The sequence below is a fragment of the Salvelinus fontinalis genome, chromosome 18 (genome assembly GCF_029448725.1).
Source record: "Salvelinus fontinalis isolate EN_2023a chromosome 18, ASM2944872v1, whole genome shotgun sequence".
NCBI classification, from domain to species: Eukaryota; Metazoa; Chordata; class Actinopteri; order Salmoniformes; family Salmonidae; genus Salvelinus; species Salvelinus fontinalis.
Window position 1 is genome coordinate 34,367,776 of NC_074682.1, and position 14,359 is coordinate 34,382,134.

Sequence of the window (14,359 nt, forward strand, 5' to 3'; positions counted from 1 at the left end):
AATGTTAATTAATGGCTAGTAGTGTTTCTGGAAGCAATTCAGACGAACATGATTCAGAATGTTTCCACTCAAATGTCTGTTTCTTTATGGCAATGGACCATTGGGTGAAGTTCCTGGGTGAAGTTTCCCCTAGGTACAGATATAGGATCAGCTTCCCCTCCCCAATCTTAACCTTAACTATTAATGCAAAACTGCAAAACTGACCCAAGACCAGCAACTAGGGACAACGTAACATTACACCTGGACCTTTGAGGTGGAAGAAGCCTAACGGTTAGGCAGGTATAGCCATCAGCATGTTGGCTTGGTTCTTGTGTGTGATGTGGATCTAAACACAGGGTGTAAAATAAAGAGGTTTTACGATGCCGTCACAGTCTACAACACAGTCTATCCCTATACCCTCTGGTGTTAGGGAAACATTTTTGTTCTATCCCTACACTGACACACCTGATTCAAGTAATGAAGTAATCACTAAGCCCTAGATGAATTGTGTCTGGTGTGTCAGTGTATGGCAAAAACAAAAATGTGGTCTGTCTGGTGAGGGTTTGGGAAATGCTGATCTCCAGTAAATCAAATTGTGTTTCTGAAACAATCTTGAGTCATGAGAATGGGCCTAATTGGGGACACTGCGAAAACAAACAAGCCAACATTTATTTATTACATTTCTTATTTAACCTTTATTTAACTAGGCAAGTCAGTTTAAGAACAAATTCATATTTACAATGACGGCCTACCAAAAGGCAAAAGGCCTCCTGCGGGGACGGGGGCTGGGATTTAAAAAAACAAACAACAAAAAAACAATATAAATACGAAAAGAATAAATACAATTTAAATACAATTTAAATATAGGACAAAATCAACAATGTTTCTTAAGAATAAATGTGCCTTGAGTTTTGTCACACTAATTCAATTTGTCATAAAGATCCCAATGTAACGATATTCGTCGTCGGATGAAGAGTAGTCGGACGAATGCGCAGCGTGGTAAGTGTTCATGTTATATTTATTAAAAAACAGAACACTAAACAAAATAACAAGGAGAAGGAACGAAAACGAAACAGTCCTGTAAGGTGCAGCAACACAAAACAGAAAACAACTACCCACAAAACCAACATGGAAAATGGCAACCTAAATAGACTCCCCAATCAGAGACAACGAGAAACAGCTGTCTGATTGGGAAGCAATTCAGGCCACCATAAAGAAAAACCCTAGACAAGACAAAAACCCCTAGACAATACAAAAAACTAAACAAACCACCCTTGTCACACCCTGACCTAACCCTAACCAAAAAATAAAGAAAACAAATATAACTAAAGTCAGGGCGTGACACTCAAGGCCAACCTCACTTATTACAGTATACAATATATTACATTTATTATATCAAGTATAAAAGTATATTAATATTAGCACGTGCAAGGAGGCTGCATCCAGGGCTCACCATCAATCTACATAGGCAGTGCTTTATATGTCCTGAGAAAGGCAACAAGACAGAGAGACAGATCCATTTTAATTAACAAAAGGTAAAAGGCATAAAACCTTTAAGACTTGTGTATAGAGCATTAAAGTCTACCTGATAGTGATCTGTGAGGTTTGAGCCAGTCTGTGTCCAGCACACTTCAGCCCAGAATAGATCTGACCCATTTCGATAGCCCGACAACCCCACCACCTCAATCCGCTTGTCACTCGGGTCTGTGGTAGGGAACAGAACACATAAAAATACTATACATTGTCATACGCTTTGAAACCCCCGCACATGCCAGAGGTCCATAGGAACCAATGAGCTCTCCTCAACCCCACCATTTACATCAGCAGTTGTCACAAAGTGTTTTTAGTCACCCGGCCCAAACCCCAAAGAGCAAGCCGAAGCAAGAGCACACAATGATACACATTCATAGTGGATAATAAGATAATAAGAATTAAGATATAATTTAACTAAATATGTCACACAGATCTCCAAATTGGAAATTGGTTAAAAAAAGGTAGCACTTTACATGAACCCTTCGACATAAGACAGTTACTGTCATAACAAGGACATAACAGATAGTTATGTAATAGTACAGTCCACTTCCCTCCCACCCTGAGATGGTCAAACTGCACTTGTATTTACCGGGGTCCAGGTCCTCCGTCAGAGAAGTTGATGACCTGCCGTGGGTTCAATAAATAGTGGAACTTCCTCATCACTCTGAAACATACATGCCATGACATGATATTCCCTCACAGGACAACATGCTATTAGTGCAGGCTAGGAGATATTTTATGTCTGTCCTGCTGTTCTTACCTCTCCCCCTGCTTCCCTCCACTCTTTGGGTTCACAAACACCAGAAGAGGGTGGGTGTCTGGAATTGGAGCAATCTGCAAAGGGAGATGGGGAGGAGAAAATATGAATGTGTTAATGTACACATACATTCAAGCAAGTAAACACGCACGCACACACACACACACACACACACTCACCATTTGTTGGCACCACACCCAGTGCTTCACTGCCAGGGTCTTGATCTTCTTGTTGCAGAAGGGACACTTACTGGAGTCACAGTCAGCAATGACCCAGCCATGAGCCGGCACCTGGAGCAGACAGAGGGACCAGAGCAAGATTCAATTTCGCTGACTGAAAACACATTCTTGAAATTTACATAAAAGTGATCAGGTGCGCAGATGAATCAAAATGTAAAATCATAATTTTACATTGAAATGTGAAGAACATAAGAACTCTTTTGAGCCTCACCCCAATCTGTTTTTTGGATTTAACGAATGTTTGGCCGCAAACACACCAAGACAGTAGTGAAGAGGACATGACAACACCTTTTTCCCCTCAGGAGACTGAAAAGATTTGGCATGGGTCCCCAGATCCTCAAAAAGTTGTACAGCTGCCCCATCGAGAGCATCTTGACCGGTTGCATCACCGCCTGGTTTGGTGACTGCTCGGCATCTGACCTTAAGGCGCTCCAGAGGGTAGTGTGCGCGGCCCAGTACATCACTGGGGCCAAGCTTCCTGCCATCCAGGACCAATATACTAGGCGGTGTCAGAGGAAAGCCCAATTTTTTTCCAAAAACTCCAGTCACCCAAGTCATAGACTGTTGTCTTTGCTACCACACGGAAAGCGGTACCGGAACGCCAAGTCTAGGACCAAAAGGCTCCTTAACAGCTTCTACCCCCAAGCCGTAAGACTGCTGAACAATTAATCAAATGTCCACAGGACTATTTACATTGACCCCCCTCCATTTGTTTTTTACACTGCTGCTACTCGTTGTTTATTATCACTTCACCCATACCTACATGTACAAATGACCTCGACTAACCTGTTACCCCGCACATTGACTCGGTACCGGTACCCCCTGTATATAGCCTCATCATTTTTATTTTATTGTGTTACTTATTATTATTTTTTATTTAGTTCATTTGGTAAATATTATTTTCTTAACTCTTTCTTGAACTGCACTGTTGGTTAAGGGCTTGTCAGTAAGCATTTCACGGTAAGGTCTACACATTGTATTCGACGCATGTGACAAATAAAGTTTGATTTGATGGATCAAGGTTCTTGTTGGCATAGCGACCATGGACGGTGTACTTGTATACTGATCGGGAGAGAAGAAAAAAAACACTCTTAAGCATTTCTCTTTGGAAATGTTTTGTTGTTTTTGCATGTTGTTGGCAGTATCAACAATGTGCAACTCTCTTCCATAGGCAGAATATTGGATCAACTATATTGATGAAAACGTTTAATATTTCAGTCTCACGTTGTTTACTAAAGCTGCACTTAAGGAGGGTGGGCATTGTGAGTGCAGGGGCAGGGAAGCTGAATCATGTTAAATGCATAAATAATAAGTTAAATGATGGTTGATTGACATTGTGGCCCTACCATGCTTAGTTTTGAGAAGCATATGGCACACATCTGTGCAGCAATCAGGGGGCATAAAGAACGACAGCAGTGATCACCAACCCTGGTCCTGAATAGCTATCGGACATGAAGGCTTTTATTCCAACCCAGCCCCAACACACATGGTTCAACTAATCAACTACTGATACAGAACTTGGTTAGTTAAATCAGTCAATTGCTGGGCTGGGACAAAAGCTTGTATGCCCTTAGGCCTATACACTGTAGCTCTCAAGAACCAGAGTTCAGTTAGTGACCACAGAACTACAGTCTACTGGGACACACAGAACTCCGGTCTATGAATATCAGACACAATATCAGACACCGTGCTTCTACACCTGCATTACTAGCTGTTTGGGGTTTTAGGCTGGGTTTCTGTACAGCACTTCGAGATATTAGCTGATGTACGAAGGGCTATATAAAATAAAATTGATTGATTGACATACAGATCGCCCCCTAGTGACGGGATAGAGCTCTTACAGATGCAGGAAAGGCCTAATTTCCTGAGGCTCCGATGCACGCTGCAGTACACAGGCTTGTTAAAGTGCTTCATCCTCCAGATGTGCTGCCTGTCCATTTCTGCCATCTGAGCGAGGAGAGAGAGCTAGAAAAGAGAGAGAGAGGCAGGGTTCTTTGTTAAAAACAGTCAAGTAAACAGCGGGGTAGTCTCGTTGCATGGTAGACTCGTAGCGAAGGAGACACTGTGGCTGTGTGAAGAGACTAACAGCATGGTAAAGTAAACAGCACACCAATCCAAACAAGTATCTATTGTATGTGTGTACAGACTTATTTCTGATCCAGTCCTGTCAACAAAGTATGAGGGCCATGAATATATATATTTTGGATAAGACAGGGACAAGATAAGACATAACTGGATAAGACATGACTTTGGGGTGACATTTAAAAGTATAATCTCAAACAGAATTGAATAAAGCTTTATCAAGATGTACAGTAGTTGAACCATAGAGCACATAACAAATGTTCTAGGACATAAGGAGTCTATTGTCATATGCTGAATCATGTACACTGATTGAGTTAACCAGAGGAGCCAGAGTCTGACTGTTGGTGCTTCTTGTCTTGAGTCCCAGCAGCACCAGATTGTTAATCCCAGCATCGATGGCATTCATCATGTCCTTCAGCACCTTAGGGACCAATCAGAGTAGTTAGACTCCCACCGTTCCTGGTTCCTGACCAATCACAATGTATGCTAAATCTCACTGCGCTGCTGTGAGTGGACATCACTTCAAATTTATTTTCGTAAATTAATTTATTGGAATTGAAATTGAATTTAAACCCAACCCAGCTAAATACTGTTAACGTTAGCCACTCATCGCTATTCATTACAACTCTCTAACCAGGAACTTGCACAAGGACTGTACAACTGAGTGCTGCTGAGCGTATATTTTGGGCCCAATTCAATCAAGACCGGTAACTAGGTTACTGGGATGAGACAAAACAATTTGAGAAAGTGTATATTTAGATTAATGTGGTCTAATTCTTTCCATGAAAATAATGTTTGCTCCCCATCAAAAAAAAAAGGCATGATAATTAAGGCATAATAATGCCAACATCAAAACATCAACACTTGCTTACTTGTCCCTGAAACCTGATGGGTAAACTACAAAGCAGATTGGTTAGATGTACTATGAATCTAGCTAGCTTCAGATTTCAGCTCAGGCTTCATCCATATTTCCCGAAGGTGGATATTGATTCTGCCTCCACCGCTAACTCCAGCCAGGCTTGTAACTATCACGTTTCAGGTACGACCCAAATGCAGACCGCGTCGAAGTAACAATGTTTATTACAGCAACAGTGGCAGGCAATCAACAGGTCAGGTCAGGCAGAGGTCGGTAATCCAGAGCAGTGGGGCAAAAGTACAGGACAGCAGGCAGGGTCAGGGCAGGCAGAAAGGTCAAAACAGGGAAAACTAGAAAGCAGAAACAAATGAGAGACAGGAGCAGAGGGAAAAATGCTGGTAGGCTTGACGAAACAAAACGAACTGGCAGCAGACAAACCGAGAACACAGGTATAAATACACAGGGAATAATGGGGAAGATGGGCGACACCTGGAGAGGGGTGGAGACAAGCACAAAGATGTGAAACAGATCAGGGCGAGACACATACTGGATAAGGTCTGCCAAAATGACAAGATGCCAAGTGTGTGGCGAAATCCTGCACCGTGCGCTGCCACTTTAAGAGCGCATCAGCAGTAAGGAGGAGGAAATAAAGACAGCTCTTTCAGCTCTCTGGGAAGGAGCTTTTGGTTGGTATTTAACTCAATCATCGGTGTGACTGCTCTAAATCGTGGTTGTTATAGTTTGGGACCGCACCGGTTATGGATCGCATGGATTAGTAGCAACATTGTTGCGAAGCTTTGACATACAAACTATCAGACGGTCAGACAGTACACCGGCACGCCTGAAGACCACAGCTAAGATCTCTTGTTCTCGTTCTCTTCCCTCTATCGTTCCAGTGCTTTACCCTGCAACAGACTTTCTATTTTTCAAATGCACTTCCCATTGATGTTCATTAGAGCTGGACTATTATTGCCCTGACAGAAATATTTGGGTGGACATTTTAATTAAAAGGGAGGTTGCTTGCAAGTTGTGTATTGTTATTTGAACTATATTGATGACATGTGGCCGAGAAGATTGTAGCCATTTTTAAGGCCTTTGTTTTGTCTATGAACACCCCCCACATTCATACCCTCTGCACTCCTCCACTGGAAGGTAATACATATTACTGCAAATCCTCTGATGACTGGGTTCTTTCTTGTAAATTGTTACTAAGAAGTTGCCGTTCAATTGCATGAGGAATTATTGGTGGGGTTACCCCTGTGCTGTGACGTGTGTCTTCTCTTTTCTCTCCACTGGCTATCTGGCAAACAGGCTACACTCTAGGCAGTCTCTTCTGCTGATGTGTGTGGGTCTGGTAGTGGTACTCTCTCTATTACACTCTTTTCCTTTCGGCATGTTTAATACCTGCCTGGCACCCGAACAAAATCTTTATCTTTACCCCTCTCTAATAAATACCGCTACAAGTGTATTCTACATAAGTGTATACTGCTTTACGTAAACATTAGCTGTATCCATAATGAAAGCAGAGATAGGCAGGTAGCCTAGTGGTTAAGAGCGTTGGGCCAGTAACTGAACCTTTGCAGGTTGAAATCCCTGAGCAGACTAGGTAAAAAAATATGTTGATATACCCTTGAGCAAGGCACTTAACCCTAATTGCTCCTGTAAGTCGCTCTGGATAAGTGTTGGCTAAAATGCTTTGTAGTATACCCGTCAGGTGAAATGTTTTGATTTAATACCCAGTGAGTATTCCCATAAGGATAATTGACAGGTATGCAAGTGGATGTTTTACCGGTCTGCGATCTGTCACGTCCCAACCCAGGTAGTCTGGCGCATGCATCATCTGGGCGATGATCCACTTCCTGATTGAGAGTTAAAGCACATTATCATGGAGGTGTGTATTCTTTCACAACTCCTACTGTTCACTGTACAGTGTACACTACATCCCTTTTGATTTGATGTGAGAGTAGAATGTATTCATAATATATCATATAGAAAGTACATTTCAGTCAAGTTGAAGTCATTTACTGTCCAGGAGTCCGTTGCCATCTATGTCGTAAAGTTTGAAAGTAACAAAGCACAAAAGGTTATGAAATTAGTAAATCAATAACAAATCCTTTGTTTTCACTCTCTGCTCCTTGTCTCTCCTCACTGGTGAATTGAAAGCAGCTAAAATATAAACTTATCAGGGAATACAACTATCACACAGAATTACATTTGGTGAAAAGACAGTAGGCTACTCAGTACTCACATTCCAGTTTCTGGCGTCTTTTCCTCCACCACAGAGAAGTAACATGACACATCTTTGAGGTAGACTTGACCTGAAAGACAAAGCCAGGAGTTTATTCAGATGTTTAGCAATTGGAATTTTATCCACTTCCTGCCCATATCAAGTAAGGAGCCATTTACAGTACGCATTAAAGTATAACATATTGTTGGGCTATCGTAAACTCATGAATGTTCACATCAATGCTGTCACTTTTTAAGAGCAATTGATGGGCATTGAGGGTATACGTAAGATACAGTGCCTAGTGAAGGCAGGCAGGGGTCAATAATCCAGAGTAGTGGGGCAAAGATACAGGACGGCAGGCAGGCTCAGGGGTCAGGCGGGCGGGCTCAGGGACAGGACAGGCAAAGGTCAAACCCCGAGAAAAGAGAGACCGGGGAAATGCAGGAGCTGATACAAAAAACGCAGGTATAAATACACAGGGGATAATGGGGAAGATGAGTGACACCTGGAGAGGGGTGGAGACAATCACAAAGACAGGTGAAACAGATCAGGGTGTGACAGTACCACCCCCCAGGGGCGCTACCTGGCGTCCTACCTGGGCGCACACCTGGTTGAACGGGGTGACGGCGGTGGAAGTCAGCGATGAGGACTGGGTCCAGGATGCCTCTAGCGGGGACCCAGCACCTCTCCTCCAGGCCATAACCCTCCTAGTCAACCAGGTACTGGAATCCCCTGCCCCGCGGTCGAACACTCCGGAGACGTCTCACCATGTAAGCCGGATGGCCGTCGATGAGAGGGGTGGGCCTGGAAACAGTAGACAAAGGGCTGTGAGACATGGATTTAACTCGGGACACATGAAAGGTGGGGTGTATACAAAGGGTACGGGGAAACAGAAGATGAACAGCAGGAGGGACTAATCATTTTAGGGATGGGAAACGAGCCAAAAAAACAGGGGTAGAGATTGCAGGATTCCACCCAGAGGCGCAGATCCCGGGTGGATAGCCATACCTTCTGCCCGAGACGATGCCGGGGTCTGATGGCGATCTGCTTGTCGTTGATACCTGGAGGTGGTCTTGAGGGCCGACCTGGTTCTCCTCCAGGTACGACAACAGCGGTGGACAAACATAGATCTGCTGTTTTCAACTCTCAAGAGACCGCAGGAGCGGTAGAGATACTCTGAATGATCGGCTTTGAAAAGCCAACTGACATTTACTCCTCAGGTGCTGACCTGTTGCACCCTCGACACAGCGAGTATTATTATTTGACCCTGCTGGTCATCTATGAACATTTGAACATCTTGGCCATGTTCTGTTATAATCTTTACCCGGCACAGCCAGAAGAGGACTGGCCACCCCTCATAGCCTGGTTCCGCTCTAGGTTTCTGAACAGGATCTCATTAACATCGATGGGGCTGTAGTGGAGCGGGTCGAGAGATAAGTTCCTTGGTGTCCACATCAACAATAAACTATCATGGTCCAAACACACAAAGATAGTCGTGAAGAGGGCACGACAACACCTTTTCCCCTTCTGGAGACTGAAAAGATTTGACAGGGGTCCCCAGATCCTCAAAAAGTTCTACACTTGCACCATCGAGAGCACCCTGACCGGTTGCATCACGCCTGGTATGGCAACTGCTCAGCCTCCGACTGCAAGTCGCTACAGAGGGTATTTCGTATGGCCCAGCACATCACTGGAGCCAAGCTTCCTGCCATCCAGGACCCATATACTAGGCGGTGTCAGAGGAAGGCCCAAAAAATTGTTGAAGACTCCAGTCAACCAAGTCATAGACTGTTCTCTCTGCTACAGCACGGCAAGCAGTACCAGAGTGCCAAGTCTAGGTCCAAAAGGCTCCTTAACAGCTAATACCCCCAAGCCATAAGACTCCTGAATAGCTAATCAAATGTTTACCTGGACTATTTGCCTTGCCCCCCCCCACCCCCCACCCCCCCATTTTTATGCAGCTGCTACTCTGTTTATTATCCATGCATCGTCACTTTACCTCTTCCTACATGTACATAATACCTCGACTATTCGGTGCCCCCGCACATTGACTCTGTACCGGTACTCCTGTATATAGCCTCACTACTGTTATTTTATTGTTACTCCTTAATTATTAGTTTTTTATTTTATATATATTTTTACATTTATTTCAGTAAATAATTTCTTAATTCAAAAGGCACTCGCACATCTGAGCTATCTTTTTTGCAGGTGCATGGTAACAGTTGAATAAAATTAGAAAAAAAGAGGAAACCCGCACACTTCTCTTGATAGTATCACTACTCTTTAATAAGCTTTACATATCAGCCCCGCGGCCTAAAAGCTCTGACGAAGGCCGTGAGGCTGATATGTAAAGCTTATTAAGGAGCAGTGATACTATCAAGAGCAGTGCAGGTTTCTTCCTTTTTCTCAGTAAATCCTTTCTTAGCACTTTTTTCTTAAAACTGCATTGTTGGTTAAGGGCTTGTAAGCATTTAACTGTAAGGTATTTGGCGCATGTGACACATTTGATTTGATATAGACAAACAAAAGAAGGATAGCAATTCAAAGTAGATGGTAACTTTACAAGTAAAGATGTGGGGCTGGCTTTAGCTTTTTAAAAGTATTTTTGTGGTAATGGAAGAAGTTGTGGTCAGGGATTGTGTTCAGTAGTTGTTGTGGTCTTTAGTTATGGTCAGTAGTTGTGTGGTCAGAAGTTGTGTGGCTGTGGTCAGTAGTTCTGTGGTTGTGGTCACTAGAAATGGTCAGTAGCTGTGGTCCGTAGTTGTGGTCAGGGATTGTGTTCAGTAGCTGTGTGGTCAGTAGTTGTGTGGTTGTGGTCAGTAGTTGTGGTCTTTAGTTATGGTCAGTAGTTGTGTGGCTGCGGTCAGTTCTGTGGTTGTGGTCAGAAGTTATGGTCAGTAGTTGTGTGGTTGTTGTCAGTATTTATGGTCAGAAGTTCTGTGGCTGTGGTCAGTAGTTCTATGGTTACTAGATATGGTCAGTAGCTGTGTGGTCTGTAGTTGTGGTCAGGGATTGTGTTCAGTAGTTGTGGTCAGAAGTTGTGTTCAGTATTTGTGTGGTCAGTAGTTGTGTGGTTATGGTTAGTATTTATGGTCAGTAGTTTTGCTCAGTGATTGTGGTCAGTAGTTGTGTGATAATGCACAGCCCCATGTCGCAAGGATCTGCACACAATTCCTGAAATCTGAAAATGCCCCAATTGTTCCATGGCCTGCATACTCACCAGCCATGTCACCCATTGAGCATGTCTGGGGTGCTCTGGATCGACATTTACGACAGCATGTTCCAGTTCCCGCCAATATCCAGCAAGTTCTCACAGCCATTGAGGAGTGGGACAACATTCAACAGGTGACAATCAGCAGCCTGATCAACTATGCGAAGGAGATGGGTCTCGCTGCATGAGGCAAATGGTGGTCACACCAGATACTGACTGGTTTTCTGATCCACGCCCTTACCTTTTTTAAAAAGGTTTCTGTGATCAACAGATGCATATCTGTATTCCCAGTCATGTGGAATCCATAGATTAGGGCCTAATGAATTTCTTTCAATTGACTGCGTTCCTTATATGAACTCAGTAAAACCTTTTAAATTGTTGCATGCTGTGTTTATATTTCTATTCAGCATAGATTCAAATCTCTTTTTAAGAAATGTCTCAGACTATCCCTGGAGGTAATGTGGAAGACATCTGAGTGGCACAGTGTAAAGACAACGACTCTCCCACACCACGTGCCTGCAAGAATTTACCCTAATACCAGTAGACAGCCTTTTTGCTCTGTTAGCCAAATAGAAAATAAATACTTGAAAAATATTCACACATTGGTGAATCATTGCATTATTCAAGTGTGCAGCACTATATGCAATGTGGTTTAGATGAGAAGCTTGTGTATAGGTTGTGGTAAACCTTGGGGTGTTGGGTTGAGCGTGCAGAGATTGGCACAGAGGTTTTGGGGTCCCCGGTATCCCCCGGGGTAGAGCTCCTGGGATACAAGGTGTAGAGCTTGCGAAGTGAAAGCCCTCACTTAAATCTTCAAAATAGTTATTCTTTAAACAGTGTGAGAAGATGAGTGCTAAACTAGAACTGCCGTTCAAACTTTGTGTAGACTGGTCTGGATTGAGTTGCTTGTATTCAACTTTTTGATATCTTTTATAGTTTTTAAATTACAATTTTTCTCCTTTGTCCATCTTCATTCACTTTTATGGCATTTCCCTGCACATTGTAAGTATGATATTGGAACTGACCCTGTATATAGTACGCTTACTTACTTATTGTGCTTTCATATTTCTCGTGTTTAACTAGGATTAGATTGTTATTGATTATTGCATTTTTGGGTTTGCAAGAAAGGCATTTCACTGTACTTGTGCAATGTGACATTAAACTTAACTCAACATTCTAAAGCTCCCCATTGTGACATCACTTCCAACATTCACTGTAAACAATTTAACTTGACAAGTCAGCTATTGACCACTTTTCCAACAAGTTAGACAAAAAGTTAGAGCATACATCTTTGTCAACTTCTCTGCTATTCAAATATGTTAGCAGAACTATATCTGCTACGGATCTAACAATACAGCTGTTTTAGTAACTGCATTAATGCACTATTTCAAAACTTTTGCCCAACAACTGCCATTTTGACTACTCCCCCAACGAGTAAGACAAACTTAGCTGATGTTAGCTAAGATTTCATACTCTAACAGCTCTCTGTCTCATCATTGAGCAGCCCAAAATTATGATTAGGGTGAAGTGGCTACAATTAATGAGCACAACCCCACAACTACTGACCACACAACTATTGACCATAACTACTGGCCACAACCACACAAATGTTGACCACACAACTACTGCGCCACACAATTACTGACCACAAAAGTACAGATCAACTACTGACCACAACTGCTGACCACAACTACTTACTACTGACCACGACACAACTACTGACCAAAATTGTTTACCATAACCACTGACCACACAACTACTGAACAAAACCACAAAAATACTGACCACAACCCCACAACTACTGGCCAAAATGACTGACCACAATGACTAGCCACAACCACAAACAAAACTGACTACAACAACAAAACTACTGACCACAGCTACAGACCAGAATATCTGACCACAACTTCTGATCAAAACTATTGACAACCACACAAACTGACCACACAACTACTGACCACAATCCCACAACTGATCACAACCACAAAACTTCTGACCACAACCATACAACTGCTGACCACAATTACTGATCACAACCACAAAACTTCTGATCACAATCACACAAGGTGGCTTATGGTAGAGAAATTAACATTAAATTCTCTGGCAACAGCTCTGGTGGACATTCTTGCTGTCAGAATGCAAATTGCATGCTCCCTCAACTTGAGACATCTGAGGCATTGCATTGTGTGATGAAACTGCACAATTTAGAGAGTGGTCCTTTATAGTCCCCAAGCACAAGGTGCACCTGTGTAATGCTCATGCAGTTTAATCAGCTTCTTGATATGCTACACCTGGCAGGTGGATGGATTATCTAGGCAAAGGAGAAATGCTCACTAACAGGAATGTATATTTGCAACAAAAAAAATATACAGAAATACGCTTTTTGTGCGTATGGAAACATTTCTGGGATCTTTTATTTCAGCTCATGAAACCAACACTTTACATGTTGCGTTTACATTTCTGTTCAGTGTAGATCCGTCTCTTTACACTACCATAAGTATCTCTCCTGGACCTAGTTTGTGTCGTCAAAGTAGTGTAGTGTAAAGAGGCCCTTAGATTCAGACTCGATTGTGTTCTATGTAAGCCATTGTACCAACAAATATTTATATAAACTTGAGAAAATGGATACATTCTTCAACTGAATTAAGTGAATTGTATATACATTTAAATAGGCATAACACAGTAATTATAAGGGAATAATACTTACATGAGTATTAATAACAGCCTACCCATCACCATTACTAACTCGTTTTGGAACATCAAATTACACTGTAGGCTAGTGTCCAAAATCAGTTCCAACCTTGTTAGTCAAACAAGTCCAAGGCGTCGTGTTAGATGGGCAAAGAAAAATCGTTTTTTACCTTTCAGGTGCCATAGCCTACACATTGTGTTATCGGCAGGTGGTCATAGCTCTTTCACTAGGCTACATTTGCTTACAGGTGGAGATTAATCATTTATAAGGGAATGTAAGAACAGCTTACTTTGCATAAATACCTTGGTGAAGTCCTAAGATGGCAATGGTGACGAGGGACAAGTGGACCTGAAAGAAACCCTGTGTCCACAGCAGAATTCAGTCGAACATGGGTGAAGTTTGGTGGCCATAGCAGTAGCGTAGCCATCCTGAGTAGATGCTTTTAGTGTATTAGGGCCTTACATAAATGGATTTAGTGGGCGGGGAGGGGTTTGCCGCCAGCTTGCAACAAGTTACACTAGCACCACCTTGGTGACAATATAGGCCAGTTCCTACTTATATTTTTATGCGATAAGGGGTTAAAGTAATCCATTGGAACAGGAGGCCCTTTTTGCAGTTGAATTTGTCTTTTGTCAAAATGATAACTGACAGAATACTCCAGATTAAAAATACAAGAGCAACAGAATCACTATCATCAAGAAGAGTGGATAGGTCAGAAAGGATACAATGTAGCTTCTCAGGGCACAGCAGGTAGAATATTTCCTCATCAATACATGAACAAGT

At 42.6% G+C, this 14,359-nt stretch overlaps 1 protein-coding gene across 7 annotated transcripts in view; it reads right to left on the bottom strand.

Moving 5' to 3' along the window:
* Positions 1-667: 667 nt before the first annotated feature.
* The window catches only part of LOC129815364 (E3 ubiquitin-protein ligase NRDP1-like), a 28,815-nt gene continuing 15,123 nt past the window's right edge, over positions 668-14,359 (bottom strand). The window contains exons 8-16 of one of the 7 annotated variants that reach the window (XR_008753418.1): positions 8,269-8,477; positions 7,695-7,764; positions 7,236-7,305; positions 4,350-5,011; positions 2,449-2,559; positions 2,273-2,346; positions 2,102-2,176; positions 1,565-1,683; positions 674-1,464 (exon numbers count right to left, since the gene is read on the bottom strand). Coding sequence is in view for 1 of the 7 variants with exons in the window: in XM_055869127.1 (XP_055725102.1) it covers positions 8,437-8,477 (41 nt within the window). In the remaining 6 variants the exon portion in view is untranslated. Of the gene's footprint in view, positions 1,465-1,564; positions 1,684-2,101; positions 2,177-2,272; positions 2,347-2,448; positions 2,560-4,349; positions 7,765-8,020; positions 8,478-14,359 lie in introns of those variants that run through there. The other 6 variants (XR_008753416.1, XR_008753417.1, XR_008753415.1 and 3 more) reach the window with 6 other exon arrangements.